The sequence below is a fragment of the Tenebrio molitor genome, chromosome 1 (assembly GCF_963966145.1).
Source record: "Tenebrio molitor chromosome 1, icTenMoli1.1, whole genome shotgun sequence".
Taxonomy (NCBI): domain Eukaryota; kingdom Metazoa; phylum Arthropoda; class Insecta; order Coleoptera; family Tenebrionidae; genus Tenebrio; species Tenebrio molitor.
In genome coordinates, this window is record NC_091046.1 from 7519544 (window position 1) to 7538965 (window position 19422).

At 35.0% G+C, this 19422-nt stretch overlaps 4 protein-coding genes and 1 long non-coding RNA gene across 9 annotated transcripts; 2 read left to right on the forward strand and 3 right to left on the reverse strand.

The window, feature by feature from the left end:
• The first annotated feature begins 7 nt into the window (after positions 1 to 7).
• wuho (tRNA (guanine-N(7)-)-methyltransferase non-catalytic subunit wuho) lies at positions 8 to 1300 on the forward strand. Its single transcript, XM_069061972.1, has one exon. The coding sequence runs from the start codon at positions 159 to 161 to the stop codon at positions 1281 to 1283; it is 1125 nt and encodes a 374-aa protein (XP_068918073.1). The 5' UTR covers positions 8 to 158; the 3' UTR covers positions 1284 to 1300.
• Positions 1288 to 13203, reverse strand: LOC138141265 (probable ATP-dependent RNA helicase DHX35). 3 transcript variants are annotated; one of them, XM_069061964.1, is made up of 12 exons: positions 13057 to 13203; positions 12742 to 12877; positions 12391 to 12691; positions 4704 to 4874; positions 4504 to 4644; positions 4287 to 4449; positions 2602 to 2916; positions 2411 to 2552; positions 2072 to 2358; positions 1712 to 2020; positions 1512 to 1665; positions 1288 to 1463 (listed from the first exon to the last, which is right to left on the reverse strand). In XM_069061964.1, exons 3-12 carry the CDS (start codon positions 12637 to 12639, stop codon positions 1337 to 1339), a joined length of 2058 nt encoding a protein of 685 aa, XP_068918065.1. In that variant the 5' UTR covers positions 12640 to 12691; positions 12742 to 12877; positions 13057 to 13203; the 3' UTR covers positions 1288 to 1336. The 3 variants fall into 3 exon arrangements, with proteins under 3 accessions (XP_068918065.1, XP_068918066.1, XP_068918067.1); XM_069061965.1 differs by having other exon boundaries at positions 12937 to 13068; XM_069061966.1 differs by lacking the exons at positions 12391 to 12691; positions 12742 to 12877; positions 13057 to 13203 and adding an exon at positions 10432 to 10575.
• On the reverse strand, positions 4908 to 10415 carry Cpes (Ceramide phosphoethanolamine synthase). Of its 3 annotated transcripts, none has more exons than XM_069061975.1 (2): positions 10074 to 10415; positions 4908 to 7647 (listed from the first exon to the last, which is right to left on the reverse strand). In XM_069061975.1, the coding sequence occupies exon 2, from the start codon at positions 7438 to 7440 to the stop codon at positions 6397 to 6399; it is 1044 nt and encodes a 347-aa protein (XP_068918076.1). In that variant the 5' UTR covers positions 7441 to 7647; positions 10074 to 10415; the 3' UTR covers positions 4908 to 6396. The 3 variants fall into 3 exon arrangements, with proteins under 3 accessions (XP_068918076.1, XP_068918075.1, XP_068918074.1); XM_069061974.1 differs by lacking the exon at positions 10074 to 10415 and adding an exon at positions 10002 to 10017; XM_069061973.1 differs by lacking the exon at positions 10074 to 10415 and adding an exon at positions 8882 to 9380.
• Positions 13204 to 13265: 62 nt separating the features above from the next.
• Positions 13266 to 14698, forward strand: LOC138141272 (deoxynucleotidyltransferase terminal-interacting protein 2). The gene is made up of 4 exons (XM_069061976.1): positions 13266 to 13673; positions 13818 to 14113; positions 14205 to 14369; positions 14428 to 14698. The coding sequence occupies exons 1-4, from the start codon at positions 13577 to 13579 to the stop codon at positions 14632 to 14634; spliced, it is 765 nt and encodes a 254-aa protein (XP_068918077.1). The 5' UTR covers positions 13266 to 13576; the 3' UTR covers positions 14635 to 14698.
• A 3368-nt stretch (positions 14699 to 18066) lies between these two features.
• On the reverse strand, positions 18067 to 18922 carry LOC138141276 (uncharacterized). Its single transcript, XR_011163058.1, has 2 exons — positions 18401 to 18922; positions 18067 to 18332 (listed from the first exon to the last, which is right to left on the reverse strand). It is a non-coding gene; the product is annotated as an uncharacterized lncRNA (long non-coding RNA).
• Positions 18923 to 19422: the final 500 nt, after the last annotated feature.

Genomic DNA, 19422 nt, shown 5'->3' on the forward strand with positions numbered 1-19422 from the left:
TTTAGAATAGCTACAAGTTCGATATTATAACTAATGGTTGTTATAATTTATGACACTTATGAGTGCTGTCACTGCTGTCTGAAAATATTGTCGCTTAACCTCAAAATCTATGAATCAAACGTGGTTATGATAAACTGCAGTGGAAGGAATTGTACAAGATGAATATTCAAGAATCAAATTCGCGTCTTCTCATCACATCGGGAGACAGTTTAATTTTATTTGATTTTAATTCGAGAAAAAACCAATCGGTGAAAGTGCCGCCACCTGAGTTGCCCCCAAATCTAACTAAAGGACAAATGGAGGTTTTAAATAAACAGGACAGAACAATTAACTCTCTATCTGTATCGCGGGACGGTCAGTATATAGCAGTGTCAACAGAGAATAAACAAGTCATAATATATGATCGTGAATTAAACATAAAGAAAAACTTTATAGTGAATCGAACTACAAGTAAATTAGTGTTTTCTAATACTGGTGATATTCTAGTGGCGGATCGAACTGGCGATGTATTCTTATACAAGTTTAACGACGAAAAAAACGAACCTGTTCTCTTGTTAGGACATTTGAGTATGATTTTAGATGTAGCATTAAGTGAATGTGGAAAATACATTGTAACTTGTGATAGAGATGAAAAAATCAGGGTCTCTCACTTTCCCAATACTTACAACATAATTAGTTACTGCCTAGGGCATGAGGAATTTGTAACCACAGTCAAAATTGTTCAAAATATTTTAATATCTGCATCAGGAGATGGCACTGTAAGACTTTGGAATTATTTAAAAGGTGAACAGTTGAATGTAATAAACACCAATCAACATGTTAATAATGCAGATTTGTTAGAGCACTTTTCAAAAGAGATGGACAAAGAAAAAGTTGATGTCACTGCATTGCCAATAACTGATATGCAGATTTGCTCTCATAGTGATTGTTTGTTTGTGGCAGTATCTTTATTTAATTATAATGGGATTCAGATTTACAAAGTCAAAACAGACACGCACGAGTGGAGCCACCATCAAACTATCCAACCTGTTGAAATTCCACATAAATTTTATTTAAGTTCAAATTTATATATTTTTAATAATAATAAATTAATTTCCTACAAATATGTCAATTGTAGCTATCAAATTGATCCATGTACTCAAATGGAAGACTTCTACAAGAAATTTGATTACATTTTAAAATTAACTGACAACAATTTTATTACAGTTTTGTACAAAAGGAAATTTGATAATGTGCAGGAATATTTAGAAAGGAAAAAATTAAGGCTAGAGACAAGTAAATAAAATGTTTGCCTTAAAAACTGAAATTTTATTTTTAACCTTACCACAACACTCGCTCAATAGTCTTTGTAAGTGGTCTTGTAATAAAAATGTGGCGCTAGTTCTAGTAACCAGTCACTTTTTATTACAGTGAGATCTCTCATGAAGAGTTTTGTGGTGTGCATCACTTCACAAAAGAGCACCCTAAAACGAGACTGTTAATTGCACAATTTAATCTTTGAAAACTATTACCATTGGGGCTGTGGAATTGTGTACAACACACTATCCGGGTGAACATAAAGTTCTATGTCTCCACGTACTGTTTTGTACACCCCACTGTAATGCAAGTACGCCGCGTTTGGGAAAAGTCCCGTTACCAAACATTTACAAATTATTTCTACCACACCTACAACGAAAAGATGTAAAAACGAAATAACAAAATCGTGTTTCACCTTCGCACGACACAAGAGGTACATCGTAATTGTTCAACATTTTTTCCAAGCGACGTCTGACCTCCACCACCCGTTTCATGCTTTTGTGATTGATAAAATTCTTGTGACAGAACTCCCTCGACATGTCGCTGCTGACAAAAGCGTTGTACACATTCAAATACGTGATGAGGTCACCCTCTTCCACTTCGAACAGTCTCTTCTGGAGTCGAGCCCTGATCGAGGAATTGCCGGAAGACGGTTTCGTGAAGATCGTTTCCACTTGGAGCATCGAGACGATGGTCAAAATCTCTTCGGAACACCCAAACTCACCTGAGAACGTACAAATAATTTGCAATTCTTCAAAATTGTGAAAGGACCCACCGGAACTCAACAGGAGTTTGGAGTAGAGAGGGTCCAAAGCAAATTCCGCCATGTGATAGCCCAAAGGTTTCGTCAATTCGCCGCTAATGTCGATGGCGCCGAGAGCGTACAGTATTTCTAGGGCGCTTTTCAAATTTTCCACCGGAGGCGGATCCGGAAACTTAAATTTGAGAATGTTGCTGATCCCCAAAGCTTTCAGTTGCAAAACAGCGTAAGTTAGCTTTGTCCGGATGATTTCCGGCGGAGTGTGGTCGGCGAGCTTTGCGGCATACTCTTCAGTGAACAATCTAGAAAACGTCGACTCTTCTTAAATTCCCCAACAAAAACCCAATTGTGTACCTGTACACGTTTCCCGTCCTCATACGTCCGGCTCTCCCCGCTCTTTGATCTGCCGACGCTTTACTTACCGGAAGAACGATCAAGCTGTCCGTGTGAGTCTCATTATTGAACCATCGCATCTTCACAAAACCACAATCGATTACTGGAAACGTAGGCGTGAAGGAGGGATTCTAGACAACTAGTTCGCATACCGTGCACTATTCCGGGGATTGTTATGGACGTTTCCGCAACATTTGTGGCAACAACTACTTTCCTGTAACCATCCGGTGCAGATTTGAACACTTTCAGTTGTTCGTGATACGGAAGGGAGCCGTACATGGGCAAAACGAACATTTTCTCTTTCTTATTCGCTTGTTCGATGTTGTTCGCATGTTCTTTCAACAGTCTGACCGCTCTGTCCACTTCTTCTTGCCCAGTTAAAAATATTAAAATGTCGCCGCTTTCTTTAGACAAATTTATTTTCAAAGTTGTCTCGACGGATTTTTGTACGTAACAAGGGACAGGTTCTGAAACGAGTTCGTCATATAGTAAATACTGTTAAATAACGAACTTATCTAGAAAAATGGAGTTCAAATAATCGATAAAAGCCAATTATAGCGTTTCTAACTTCGTAACGTGTTTTGGGAAATTTGCCGCCTAACAAACATACTGTACTTGCAGTATTTTAAAAAATTGGTGTGATTGATTGATTGGTGGTCTAAAACGAGGTGTTTTAATAAACATGTACTATTGGGAGCATAAAAAGTGGGACATCAAATTTCTGTCAGTTTTGAAAAATTCGATGTAGTTCAAGCTTTATTGTCATTTTTTTGACACTATTCTAGCTGACAGTTTAAAAATTTATTTTATACTCCTATTTTCCTTTTCCAAATGCCCTCTTCTTTTGATAAAGGTAGATTTTGATTCGGACTTTGAATTAAATAAATATTCACTACGTGCTTACTTACTTAGTCATTCCCTACAACCTACAATATTTAATGACAACGTCAATCAATTCAAAATAGGGTTAGAATTAGATAAGGGTTATTTCACATTAAAAGTCAAGATAATGACGTTGATGTCCCACTTTTTTTGCCCGCAATAGTACATAATTCAATTTAAAATAAAATAATTGCTCCAGTTTAATTCAGGATGCCCCAGCCTTGAAAAAGGCTATGAAGATAAAACCTGCAGTGACAAGTACGAGCTGTCAAATGTCAAATTTATACATCCAGGAGAGGCGGCAAATCTATACGTACGCACGTAAATCACAGCCAATTACGATTTTACAAACATTTATAAGCTGTAATTTTATTTTTCTTTATCATAATTTTTTTAATACAAACGTTCATTCTCGAAATCAATATTTTTTGAAGTTTTGTATGTATTGTAGAAATACAGTGGCCTTTGAACACCTAAATTTTGTCCCTCACTCCTGTTATCTCAACAGATGTTTTATCTTTATTTTAATTAACACCTTTGTGGACTTTGTTTTTGGTATTTATTCGGCTGAATTGTTTTTGGAGAACACACAATATCTGCTTTTTTTAATGGTGTCACTCATCTACAAATTGATATCGAGCTATTTATTTTTTATCTGTTATTTTTTTGTGATAATATTAATGATCTTAAGTAACCGTATTGTTATCTCCGTCCCATGCACTGAAAACTGTGCATTGTATCCCAAAAATAAACCGGAAAATTAATTGTTTCCAGAACAAAAGTTGAAAATAAAATCGATGACGCCTTTTATGTCTGTGCCATTCAAAATAATTCCTGTTCGTAACCGACTCGCGGCTCCATCAGATTAACAAACAAAACCAACAGTTTCATTATAGAGGCGTCGTTCCAACACAATCAAATTGTTTGGTAATTTGCTGCAATCACACAACCCTACCTATCGTGTAATAAATATTGACGGGAAATTGTCGCCCCTTCACGGACAATATTACAGCAGAATCTTTCGATTTATCCTTGATGTGATTATTGTTAAAGAAATCGAACAACTCTTTGGCATCCATCGTCGCTGAGGCGACAATCAGTCGCATTTCTGGCCGCTTCTGAAACCAGCACACTGCAAAAAACTTGGGACGTTTCTGGCGTCGTCTACCTACTCTGATGATTTTCTTCATCAGCCCCATCAGGATGTCGGTGTAGAGGGTGCGCTCGTGCACCTCGTCCAGCATTATGGCGGAATAACATTTCAAAAGCGGATCCGACATCATTTCCCGCAGCAAGATTCCTTCCGTCATGTACTGCAATTTTCAAGTTTATCATCGATCACACCGCATCAATGTTGACACTCATCGCTTACCTTGATCTTGGGCTTCTTGACGCACGCGTCGAACTTAACAGCGTACCCCACTGTCTCGTCTTGTACTAGAGAGCCCGTTTCGTCCGCCACACGGTTCGCCAAAGAAATAGCCGCAACCCTTCTCGACTCGCATATTCCGACCTGACCGGGCCATCCAGCTTCTATCATGTACTGGACAAGGAAGATTCAGTGAATAAAAGAACGTTTAATAAAGCGAACTTATTTATTAAGCTAAACACCACTCCAATGTACATCTATCGTAACAATTAAAAATAGTTTACGTAACAAAAAATACTTTTAACTCTTAACTACAGTAAAAATACAATATGCAACAATATAAAAAGTAGAAATTGGCAAGAACAAAAAAATCTCATTGTATCGTAGGCCAATATCAATTATTTTGTAAACAAAAAAAGCTTAGAGTGCACGTAAAGTTGTTACAAACGACTAGCATATTCGTGCACCTTTGTGACTTAACAAAATAAATAAAAATTTTATTGCTTAAACATAATAACACATTCAGTATTCGAGTCGTGACGACTGATATAAGAAAATACAGATTTTAGTAAGAAACCCGTGACTACAGCATCCTATTACTACAACGTTTCAGTTAATTATCTATCGATACAAAATGTTAATTTGAACGTTAGTACTAGTACCGAAATCGGAAGGGTTATACGAAAAATAATTTGAGAATTCTACTATTATCATCACCCTGAGCATGCCGCCAACTAAAATATTTTTCGATCACACTTGCGGTCGGTCGTTCGCTGATAAGCGGTCAGAACAATTTCCTCCAGTTGGGGTTCACGAGATTCATATCGGCGAGTGCTACCAATAGTTAACATGATTACATGATTGGGAATAAATCGATTTGAGTTTTGATCAATTAACCACTTAATACTTATTTGAAAAATCACTTATTTTAACATCAGTATAAATATGTATAATATTGCGATCAGGTCGTTTCAACTTGCCTCCAAACAAACATAACAACGCACTTGTAAAACCTATAATTATCACAACATACAAGAACGTGTACTGTTGGAAAAACGTCTGTGTGCTCATGTCGCTTCAATCATCACAGTCTAAGAAATGAATTGTACAAATGGTTTACGAGAACGAACAATGGGAATGTTTTGCCCAAATTTAAATCTGAAGCATTACCAATAAAAATGTGGCTATTTTAAATCACGAACCAGCGTTGATTTCCGTTTGTGGCGACCATTAAAAACTACATCCGTTTGACATATTCTAGTGGAGAATGATACTGCTCGATCGAAATTAGATTATTAATACAATATAGGTGAGACAAACGAACGATGTAATTCCCGAAAACCACTTTTGTAACAAGATCTAAAATCTAAGCTACTCTAGCAGATAGTTTTCTTCCATCGGGATTTGTTTAAAATCACAATACTAAAATGGAAGTAAGCACAATTCCCGATTGGTTTCTGGCAACAGCTTAGCAATAAATCAGTAGATATTGAGCAGCAATAAAATAATAGAAATCGTGTAAATCAACCCCCAGAGGAAAAGTAAATAAATAATGACTGTACGGCGGAGATAAGGGAAAGCATTCTTGTTACAGTTACAAGGTAAAATAATCAAAGTGTTAGTAAAGCACTTTAGAAATGAACCTCGACGATCTGGGTTCACTACCAATTAGAAAAACTTCTTGTTGGAGCTACCGTTAAAAATTCGTGCTGTTCGAAAACGTCTTGTGCGCCATGATTTTCCTGACTTCGGTGACGTGAACCTCCGTGATGGCGATGACGAAGAGCAAGACGCCGAACCCTACGTACTGTATGCTCCTAAGAAACTCCCACAGTTTATCACAAAATATTCCCAATAGGAGACAGTGCAGCATGTTGTGCACGTTCACGACCCTCCACAGCCACGTTACTCCGAAGAAAAATGAGCTCTTAAAGATCGCATTCTGTCTGGCGAACTCGTCTGGGGGCACGTCGTTCTTCTCGAGCATGTCCTGGTAGAGAGCTATGTACCGATTCCAGGCCATCGAGCTCAGGATGAGCTGAGCCGTGAAGCAGAGGAGCTTCTTCGACACCTTGTTCGAGGTGACCTTGCCCTTGTAGACGATGTTGGTCTCTTTGGTGTCGCTGGTGGTCGGCAGCTGCATGTAGCCCCTCCTCGGGGGATTGTTTTTCAAGAAGACGAACGTGCCTATCATGAGGGCGAGGCAGCCCAGGGCGTCGCACACGCCGTCTACGTAATATCCGGTCGTGCCGATCTCGGACCTCTCCCCTTTGACGTTCTTTCGGACTCTGGCGACGTGGCCGTCGAGGTCGTCGAGAAACGTCCGCACTTCGAACAGCACCACCCCCAAACGGCGGTAGGCCAGACTGTCGCTGGAAATGCACTTGGCGCTCAGGATCGCGACGAACACGTGGAAGACACTTATAGAATTTGGCGTGATGTATTGGATGCGCGATATATCGAAAATGTTGTCGATTATTGTGACGAGGGGGGCGAACAGGTAGTAGTTGGTGTGGTCTAACAGTACGGCCTTAACGGTAACGTCGCACAGGGGGTTTATATTACATCCTAGCCAACTAACATCTTTGTAATTTAAAGTTGTATTGTCGTCGATGCCCCTGTCTATAGGATAGTTTTGGATTCTTAAGTACAAATTGAAATCCATGTAAAGGTAGAACAACAGAACGGTCACGAAAACCAACAACAGGATCTTACTGATGTGGGAGGCGGGGCATACCATTTTCGGAACGAAGGAAAAGTATCTCGCTTAAAGTTAGGCCACGATTTACGTGGACGGCCTTTCAGTCTTTAGAAAATTTATATCATCTCAATTAAGTATATGTTCATAACTAGAACAGTATCTACGGAGAACTACGAGACATTCTTTTGTGAGGCTTAGGAGTTTCAGTTAAAAGGCGGCCGGGTTGAGAAGTTTGTTTTTGTACACCTAAAAGCAATAAACCATACATTAGAATGGTGCTTAAACATGATTAGTGTTAAAAATCATTTACTTAAAGTAAACATTAGGAAATTGTGCCGATTAACGCTGTATCGTTTTTTTAAGGTGTCAACTGTTCTCGTTTGCTCCCCATTAGCACCTTTTCTCTGATCGTTTTTGTTTCAAAATGTTAGGTAAAAGTCTCGAGAACACGGGCAACGGTTAGTAAATGCAGCCGCGTCAGCTGCAGTAATTCAACGTTATTTACAAGCTAGATTAAAGTAATATTTACGTTAAAAATGTTGCGAAAGTTTATTAATTTAATGAGGAGTATGTGTCATGAACAAATACGAATTGCTAGAACTGGTGATATCACCTGCCAACTAATACATATTTATTTACTACTAATTTTTCTTGATAAAAAAAATTAATCTGTGTGGAATTTACTGCCAGTAAAAGTTCTAAAGAATCAAATGAATTTTTTGTATTATTTTTATCGCAAAAAATAAAAGAAAACGTGCCAGTATTTTACAATTGAAAAAAAAACGTAAAATTTTACTTTTTCCCAAAAGAATTTTTTTAAACTACAAAATACAAAAAATTACTTATTAGTGATTTTTAAGGGTAGAAGTTTTAAGCCTACTTTACTACATATTTACAGACAAGATAAGAAATTCTTCTATTTCATCAAATATAGATACGTATGGCAAAAATTTAAAAAAAAAAATCCTGGTGCTTACCAAAAAGTTCGCAAATATGACCAACAGAAGTTATCACGTGACTTTTGGTAAACGTAAAATTTGACATAAAAAAAAACCTAGTCATTAGAATCACCCTTTTTCGATATATTCAACATAAATTCCATTTACGGAATTTACGTAAAATTTGAGGTATACCGGAAGTCACGTGATAAATCGTATCAGTCATGTTTTTAGATAAGCAGAGGCAATTGCTGTAATAAAATTTTTACTGAATTTTTGAAAACATTTTCTTTTCAAATGGTTGGAAATTGTTTCACCGTAATGAAAATAATAATTTCGATCCGCAAAGTTGTGGATTGAATTTTAATAGAACAAAATGAATCTAATTTCATTATTATTACTATTATTAATCAAAGTTTTTATTCTTTTCTGCAACATTTTGTCATGTTGTAGGTACCCAACAGAGAATTAGAATTCTGTTTCGCAAATGTCTATCAATTAATTAACCAAAACCACAACGAAGAAGTAAAAATTGATTATACCATTTGAATTCACTGCACTCAAATCTATTGGTTCCCATTTTGCCACTTTTTTCAAACATCTTATTTCGGGAGTAGCGTGTACGACAGCTTGAATTATTAACAATCCTAATTACGGTGGTGTCGTGACAACAATCCACCGTTAAACCGCAACGATCCGTCAACAAACACGGTCATCACCAAACAATACAATAAAAAATTTCCCCCGTACCAATAATAGTTATTTATTACTATGTATTACTGTAGATTGAATCAAAAGTTTTCGCCACTACTGAATAACAGAATTTTATTTAAAAAAAAATGTTTGCAACTTGAGGCGATTATAGTATTAAAACTAAAATAAATTCGCTTTAAAATGATATATGATATTTCATATCATATCATATGATAAGTAAATTATTTAATAGGTAAGTATGATAAGCTTTGAAACATAAATTTATATCGAAAGTGGCGAAAACCTTTGACTCAACCTAATATACAAGACGATAAAATTGTATTTTATCTTCGAGAGCGTTTTTCAGCGTCGAAACGTTAGTCGATTACGCTCGAGAAGATAATTATAGTACTCCCAGAACTCTAACGTTTTATGATAGGCAATATCGTTATGAAGTTAAACAGCTTAACAAAGAATTAGGAAATGGCCGTAAATAAACAGACCTTTAAGGATGTGTCTTTACCTTGGGGGCTCTGGATTTAGCAAGAGGGCGGACGGTACCACGTAGTCTCTCTTGGATGCAGTGCTCCTCTTCTCACTGGGAGGTGTCAAATACTAATCCCCTCGTTATTAGTATTGCCTATCACAAAACGTTAGAGTTCTGAGAGTACTTACTATACATTTTATCGTCGTGTATAATATTCGATTTTTTCTATAGCATTTTTGTAATTTATTATCAAAACATTTTTTTAATCATCACTAATCGTGTCAGGTTTTAAAACCTCTGTGGTATGAGCGTTGTTGAGGTAATAAAAAAATATATACATATTACTTTATCTATCCTTGCTATCCTTGCTGTTAAAGTAGCATTTTATCTACCCTTGCAGTTAAAATACTACTTGACCTTTGGATTTGAATAGATAAAAGCACACTTTAACAATTGCCATAGGAAAAAACATTTTTACTCACGATTTCTTACTCCGCACGAATTACTTCGACTCTTCGAACCGGCTAATTTATTAAAAATAATGGCACTCGTACCTGTGATGTTCTGAACTTTCATCGCTGCGCATTTCCACAAATTCAATTAATCGACAAACTCATTTCGACGCTATTCCCGTTTGTACAAGCCTACCCTTATTTATTTTTCAAATGATTGTCATGAGCTGTACGCGTATTGATTAATTGATGAGTTTTTCTGATTCAATTTTTACATCGGATATGTTCTAAATCGTATTTTCGGCCTTGACATTATCTCGAATTCGACACGGTACGGTTGTTAATTGGGTCAATTCTCCTGTGTTATTACCAAGTTGACACTAATTAGCCGCCGCGTGTAAATTGCCGAAAATATACATTTTTAATAAATCAATTTACGACGACGACAACTCATGCTCACCTCCGATTGTGGGTTTTTCAAGGTCTCGATTTACTACTACTGAGTCTACACAAAAATGATGCACTCTCGCGATCCATCGATGCACGACAAAAATTAACCGCTCGCAATCCCGGGTTGGACTTTAAATGTTTCAGGCGTGCTTGCTTGCGCATAATTTTTATCAGTAGGAAGTTGTGTTGCACCAAATTTAAACAAACATATACCTAGAATTGTCGGCGTGCTCCTGTGACCGTACCTTAGGTAAATTGTTACCAGTAAAAAAAAAACGAATGCGGTAGTGTCGATTGCGTAATCGCATTTGAACTGAATAGATTCGGTAAAACTACACCATTAGAATAACAATAAACCACTACTGCTCCTTTGTTTCGATAAACCAATGATAAGTAAAAATGTATGTGCCATTAAATTTGTATTCCGCAGTAATGGGTACACCGCATTTGTATTTTTTAGCTGAAGTAATTAACTATAACGGAAAATTAATACGTCGATACCTACCACAAAAAGGTGCAACAATTAACAATAAAACATAACATTTAACGAGCCTTATCTCTTTATTAATGGTTGTGGTAACTGCATGTTATAATTTTTTTCTTAAATAAATATGTATTAGAAAAAACTTGGAAGCTTTCTTTAGATAGAAATGGCAAGAAATCGTAGATTTTGCGGCATTTGCATCCTTACAAATACACTGTCAATGTCGAGGTCTAATTTGTTACGCAACTTTTTAACCTGGAAGCTTAATAAACTCTTTTCCAAACGAAATTAACCAACAGGAACACAAATATCTGTAATTGTGTGTTATTTTTTTCATTTCAGTGTTACTAAAACCACAGGATTTTTTCACGAATAAAGTAATTTCCGTGTTTGTCATTATTTGTACGACGAACTGTTAAATAGATAAACAAAACACACAAACGAAGAATTTCATTGTTTAATGTACAATGTTGTTATTACATAGACTAGACTCTGTAATTAGTGAGTCATTGTTTTTATTTTTGCAATTACGAAATTCTGTTTCAACTTACTTCTTACTTTATCTGTGCATTTAATGTATATTTTTCAGAACCACTTACGCATTAATTTCGCAAACATACATCTGGATAAATATAAAAGTGTAATTCGAGATAGAGTTGCGCGGTGTATTGATATCATAAAATTTTATGTTATTGTGGTTATTAATCAATTCTACATCATGTCTTTGTTATATTTTATGCAGTTTCTTAATAATTCGCCAAAATTAATGTTTTACATTTATGTTCTTGAACAAATGTTTTCAAACTAATTTCATGTCATTATATTTATTCCAGAAGACAACACAATCATTTTGAATTAATTTTAAAATCTGAAATTATCTTAAGTAGGTAGCTCATTAACTATGATGAACAAACATGTACTGACTACTCTATTATTAATTAATTTTGATGGAATGAAACTAATGTTTCATAAACACTACAGATTAAATTAATTTTTGTACAAACATCATTTATGTGGAATTTAGTTTACACATAATTTATCTAACTTGCTACCCTAAATGAGACCCATTTACTTTGCCTTCGAGAGCATCTCTTATTTTTTTATGTGTAAAAATCATACTTTCACTACTTACTTTCTAATAATTAAATTAAAAATGCGTATTCAAGTGGACTTCTTCACAACTGGTAAAAATATATTTTTTAACATGTATATCTGATTGCCAAAAGCATTTTCATTTAACTAACTTAATTAATTTGTTAATTACTTTGTAAATTAAAGTAGTCTGAACAATATGTTAATAATTTGAGGGATTTATGCAAATCCCACATGCATTCAATTATGTGGCTCATTTTAATCTGTTTAATGTTACATTTGAGTAATTAATTAGAGTGAAGTACAACAAACACTAAAAGTTTTCAGACATGTTTATAACACATACTGCCAGTGTTTAATTATTGTAAGCTACCCTAATAAAAATAAACTTACCTGTGGAATTTGTGTGCTCTTCCCACACCCAGTTTCCCCAACCAATACTAATGTCTGATACTTCTCAAGGAGAAATAAAATATGGTTTCTGTTATTAAATATAGGCAATTTCTGTCGCTGTGTTTGAATTGACTGTGACAAATGTCTGTTATATATAAAATCCGTTGTGTCTGCAAGTGAAGAGTCGTTTCTATCTAGGAAGCTTGATGTTTGTGATGGTTTTAGGAACCTTGGTTTGAAATCACTCATTACGATGAAACTTTTTTTCCTCACTTGACCCAAATATGTGATTCACTCATGACTGAAACAACGTCAGTTAGTTGAAAAAATTGTGAAAACACGAGCCCTTACCATTGTCGCCAGTCGGTTTTATTGACAAAATTCCAGTGGCTTGTACTAACCTCCTAATTTGGGTTTTCAGTTCATGGTCAGTTATGCTTTGATGTTACAGTGGTCGTCCCTTTCCTACCGACAACTGGCGTCATACCTTTAAATAATACAATTAACTGTTGTACATGTAAATTAACTAATTAACTGTGAATTTACTTGGTAAAATATTTCGTCGGGTGAATGACGACACTTGAGATTTATGTTTCGGAATTTGGAATCGCGCATGTTTCATAACTATATTAATTTCAAATTTCAAATTGTAGTAAGTTGACTTACCAGTTATTTAATCAGGTCCTTCGTCTGCTGCACTTTCCCGACTCAACTTATTCAAACGTCGACACTTTTATTTATTTTTTTATTCACAGCTGCTTTTTTTAACTCATCACAAAACTTATAAAATTAAACATCGAAGATGCAAAGATGCAAAGTACCCGCAGTTTTTGTGAACTTCTAGGAATATTTCAAATTCGTAACCATTTCTGTTGGTAGTAGTCTGGTAGTAGGTCTTCTCTTGATTTTAACTTTCAAAAATTAATTATTTTGGATGTCCAATTAGCAAGTTGAAAATTCGTTAAAGTTTATTGAATTTCAGATTAATATCGGATTGATTTTTTTTCTAAACAAGTCCTACAGCAAAAGACGACTATTTATTTTCCACTAGATGTCAATTGTCAATTTTATCTGTCAACGAATTAAATGGACTAGAACACGTGCTTTCACGATAATAGACAATTATTTAATTATAGTTTTATAAAACCTTTAGTAAAAGTGTGTTTGTTAAAAGTTAACGACAACTATGAGTTTTATTATAGATACAACAGGTGCAGGATCATTTGATGTAGATACAACAGGTGCAGGATCATTTGATGAAGTTCCCAAGCAGGATTGCAAAAGTATGTGTAAACATGAATTGATATAATTTTCATGATAACATTTTCTTTTAAATGTTTCTTTGAAAAGACTTATGATTATATTTTCGACAGTTTTTTATCAACCTCTCAGATTATTTATGTCTCTCCATCATGTCTTGTTTGCAGGTTCTTTAGTGTCAAAACTTTTAGAAGAATATAAAGAATCTAAATCCACAGAAGATATATCCAGAAAAAATGTAAAAAAAGATGATAAAAACCTAGTGAAATCATTTTTTGATGAAATGGGATGGGGTAATGCACAAAAAATTAATGAAAAGAGTACTTTAGTGCAAGACTTTCATGTCTCAAAAAAGGATGTGCAAGATGTTTTAAAAAAGTCAGTTATAACTCCTGATTTTGAGAAGAAACATATTACACCACCTTTTGACTTATCAGAGAGAATATTAAAGAAACAGAGAAAGGTACATAAAACTATTTTGTGAAGATTAATTGCATAGTAATTATTAGGATTTTTCTGAAATTTGACATTTCAAAAGTAAATTTGTTTTTAAGAAAGAATCTGAATTAACAAAAGGAAAAAAGTGGTATGGCTTGCCAGCTACTGAGATAACAGAAGAGGTGAAGCGTGATCTTGAAATTGTTCAAATGCGTTCAGTATTGGATCCAAAAAGGTTTTATAAGAAGAATGATACGAAAGTTCTTCCAAAATATTTCCAGGTCTGTAGTCAAAAGAAATTTGTCAATATGCATTATAAATTTACAATATACATTTTAGATTGGGAAGGTGTTGGATGCTCCACTTGATTATTATAATAACAGATTAACAAAAAAGGAGAGAAAGAATACTTTAGTTGACGAACTAATTGCAGATGCAGAGTTTACTAAATATAATAAAAGAAAATATAAAGAAATCATACAAGAGAAGCAAAAAACACATTATAAAGCATGGCGTCAAGCTAAAAAATTAAAGAAGAAAAAGTAATTAAACATTTCTTATTATTTGTACTTTGGAGAAATAAAATTAAAGCAAACTTTCTTTTCTCAAAGGTGTGTTAGGCTACCTTGTGAACTAACCCTTGACAGAGTAATTGCCAATTAAATTATCTCCACTTTTTCTTATGAAATAGAGCAATTTAATAATGAGCAAAACGTTTGAGAAGCTATCAATTCATTTCCTGCCGGTTCTTCACCAGGTTTAGATGGCATGAGACCACAATACTTGAAAGATATCATATCTTTGTCAGCGGGTGAAGCAGGTCAGAAGGCACTAAGAGCGTTAACCAAACTGCAATTTTTTATTATCTGGGCAACTTCCTTCAGAAATCTGCCATTTATTGTATGGTGCGTCTTTATGTGCCCTTAACAAGAAAGATGGAGGACTTAGACCGATCGCTATCGGAAACTGTTTGCGAAGATTGACCTCAAAGCTAGCCTGTTTTCAAAGTCGAAATATTGTAAATTCGTATTTATCTCCACACCAACTTGGAGTTGCAACTAAACTAGGATGCGAAGCTGCAATTCATACCACACGAACCTTTGTTCATAACGATCAAAACCGTGGCAAAGTTCTTCTTAAATTAGATTTCAAAAATGCCTTTAACTCAGTCGAACGGGATTGTATTGTATTCTAAAAGAAGTCCAATGTCATACCCCGCTTCTGTACCCTTATCTTTATCAATGCTATAGAAATCCTTCAACTTTATTTTTCGGTAATCATTTAATTTCTTCTTCTGTTGGAGCTCAGCAAGGAGATCCCTGCGGTCCCATGATTTTTAGTCTTGCCATTCAACCAATTATTTTATCTTTGGATTCTCAAATGAATATATGGTATTTAGATGATGGAACCTTAGCTGATTACCCAGAAGTAGTTTTATCCGACTTTAAGAAAGTTATAAATTTATCTCAGGAAATTGGCCTTGAATTAAACTTTAACAAATGCGAGATCTTTTGCTGTTCTGGAGACACAGATTTAAAAGTCATAAAGGAATTTCAAAATTTAGCACCAGGCATTAAAATCTGTGACCGAGAAAATTTATCTCTTTTAGGCTCTCCAATCTATGACCAAGGTTTTAAAAACACCGTCGAAAAACTATAATTACAGTTGAAAATCTTTTAAACAAAGCTGAACTCCTTAACAGACACGTGGCTTATACTTTAATCAAAAACTGTCTTTTCATACCAAAATTTAATTTTTTATTAAGAACAACTCCATTTTGGAAATTTTCTAATTATGTTAATTCAATTGATTCTTCTTTAAAGTATTGTTTAGAGAGAATACTTAATTTACGTTTAACTGATTTACAATGGCGTCAGTCCACTTTACCGATTAGATTTGGTGGTCTGGGAATTCGTCGCATTTCCGATATTTGCCTCCCTGCTTTCCTATCTTCAATTAATGGGGTTAAAAAGCTTGTTTCTTTATTACTAAACTCAAAGGATAATGAGCTTAATATTCACCATTATGATGAAGCTTTAGCAGTCTGGGGTGTAGCAAATGAGAACGAAATACCAACAATTCCACAATTTCAGAAGAATTGGGATAATTGCCAGGGACTTAATCTTTAATTCACCTAGAGACTTGGCTCGTTTTAAAGCTTTGCAATGCAGAGAATCAGGATCTTGGTTACATGCAATACCTTCTCCTAATATTGGTACTCTTTTAGATAACACTTCCTTCCAAGTTTGTATTGGTTTAAGATTGGGTTGTAATCTTTGTACACCTCATATTTGCAAGTGCAATGCGAAAGTTGACGAAATTGGCACCCACGGTCTAAGTTGTTTCAAAAGCAGTGGTAGATTTTCAAGACACACTGAAATTAATTCCATTATCAATCGGTCTTTAACTTCAATTCATGTGAATTCAATTTTAGAACCAAACGGACTGTCTCGGGATGACGGAAAACGCCCAGATGGGATGACTTTAGTACCGTGGATTAAAGGTCAACCTTTGGTTTGGGACGTTACTGTTGTAGATACACTTGCAGACAGTTACGTATTGAAATCATCTGAAGTCTCAGGTTTTGCCGCTGAAATGGCTTGCAAACGCAAACATAGCAAATATAGTTCAATCATTTCGTCAAACTACGTGTTTAAAGGTTTAGCATTTGAAACCTTAGGCCCTTGGTGCAAAGAAGCCATCGATTTCATTAATGTCATCGGAAACCGACTTATCGCGGAATCAGGCGATTCAAAATCAAAGAAATTCCTTTTCGAGAGGATTTCCCTTACCATTCATTCAACGTGGAAACGCTGCAAGCATTCGGGGCACTTTTCCAGATTCCGCAATATTATCGGAAATTTTTGTATTATAAAACAAAAATGTTTATGTAATTATGTTATTAATATAAGCTCTTTATTTAATATGTAATAAAATTTGAAGGAGGTAGTTTCATAATGGATTTATTGAGATGAGGTTTCCCTGGTAAGCCAAGCTACAATATTATTAGATTTGAGGATCCCATTATAGTAGACGGGAGTCCCATCTTTGAAAAGTATAAGTGTAGGGTATGATACAGCGTTGTGTTGCTTTGCAAGAGCCACTTCTACAGTTGCATCCACTTTAGCAACTTTAATTCCTGATTCTCTTTCAGCCAATAACCTTTCCACTTTAGCATATTCGGATTCAAACCGTTTACAGTAACTACACGTTGACAAGTAAAAGTTTACCAGTATGAACTTGTAACGTTTGATCGCTTTGTTGAAATTTGCCTGATTAAGGATTAAAATACCTTGATCTGTAGGGAAATCATGATCATTGTTCAAATTTGATACCAAAGATACTGTACATATATAATTAAAGGCAGAAATGAAAGAATAAATCATTTTGATAAATTAAACCAACAAATTTTTGTCCAGTTGACAGAAAAATATTCATGACGTGTCACGTTACATACCGGGTGACTAAATAAATGAATGTGAACTTTTTTCTTAAGTTGGGAACATTTTCAAAAATTACTTTGGCATACTTGATATTTGGGTATTTTTACGTATGTACTATTGAGAACATGGAATTTGGGGCAGCAATTTATAATCTATTCCATCTTTAAAAAAACAATAGGTTGCCATGCTTTAATTTTGTTAAATTGGCAGCACTGAGGAAAGTACCGGGTGAGATCAAAAATAAAGTTAGTAAGGGGTAGAGTCACAGAACACCTAAGATAAGAACTGATTTCCCTATGTTAAAGGTTGGCAACGGAAAATACAGCGCTCCTGGTAGTCCAGTGGCAAACTAAATGACCGCGGGAAAAATTTGAACGCAACAGTCTTTATAGTGCTCCCTTTTTCAGATATAAGTTTTTTTTAGTTGTCAAGATATTAAAGTGTAAAAAGTAAATTTGGTTTTAAAAAAACCAAATATACTTTTTCACTTTAAAATCTTAACAATTTTAATAGTAGGAAAATAAAATTAAACATATATATTTATTAGTTATATATTGAACGAAAAACCGACACAAATAAGAAAAAAATGTAACAAGATAAAACTCTAAAAATTCAAGAAAACAGATAAACAACAAATTAACATTCACTTGAAAAAAGTAAAAAACAAATCACAGTACTATTTACATTTCAGTCTTAATATCCCTCGGATACTGCGGAATACTTCTACTCGCGAATTTACGCTTGTTTGTCAAAACTTCACTTTCACCTGTTCCACAATAATTATGGTCTTGAAGATGAAAACTGGAAAGTGGAAATGCTGTCCATTATTTCACCATCTTGAGAGTGTGAGGAAGGTTTTTGATCCAAACCTTTGCAAACCGCGGTCAATGTTGTAGACAGATGACATCAACAACTACAAAATCTTCATTTCCAGAATGGTCGTAAGGTTTTGGTACAGAACCGGTGTTTAAACGATCCTTTCTTTCATTCACAAAACTATTGCCTCAAAATGATGTTCACAAATTTTCCATGCACCAGTTGATGGATTCTGTATATTTACAAAAATACTTCTTTCGGCTAACAACTCCCACGACTGAAAAACTTTAGTTTACACAGTTTACATATCAAGTATGGCACTAATCTAAACGAAAACTTTCGGGAAATTTGCCAAGCATCCTTGGCATAACCCAAAACGAAACACACAACACATCACACAAGATGGATGCTAGTTCGCAAACTCGCAAAGGCGCAAGCTCACAAGAGTCACTAGATGACAAGAATGACATTTGCCTGCGCGGTTTATTCAAAATTCCCCCTCTCGCTCCGCGCCCCGCCGGTGGCACCTACACTTTTTCCGCTGCCATTTTGCCAATGCCAGTTTCACCCCCCTGGGTAGAGTGGTATACAGTGTGATTGGAAAAGAATGAGGACAAGTTGAATTTGGCGCCTAGTGAATAATTTATCATGTTGGTTACAAGTAGTTACAGCAAAAATAAAGTCTGACATGATCATGGGCGTATCTAGTGGGGAATTGGAAATTGGTGAGCCCCCATAAAATCAAATATCATTAAATTAATAAATTTAAATTTATTTTATAAAATGCAAATGTAAAGTTGACGCAAGTTGCAAAAAACCACTTTGCATTTGCAACAGCACTTTTATGGCATTAGTCATTTGAAATTACTTTAAAACTGTACTTATATGGAAAATATTCAACTCAAACTATGATTTTCTGGTCCCTTTGTGCCTCTATTTGGTTCAAAAATATGCAAAAAATGCTGTTGCAAATGACAAGTGGTTTTTTGCAACAGCACTTTTATGGCATTATTCATTTGAAATTACTTGAAAATTGTATTTATATGGAAAATATTCAATCCAAACTATGATTTTC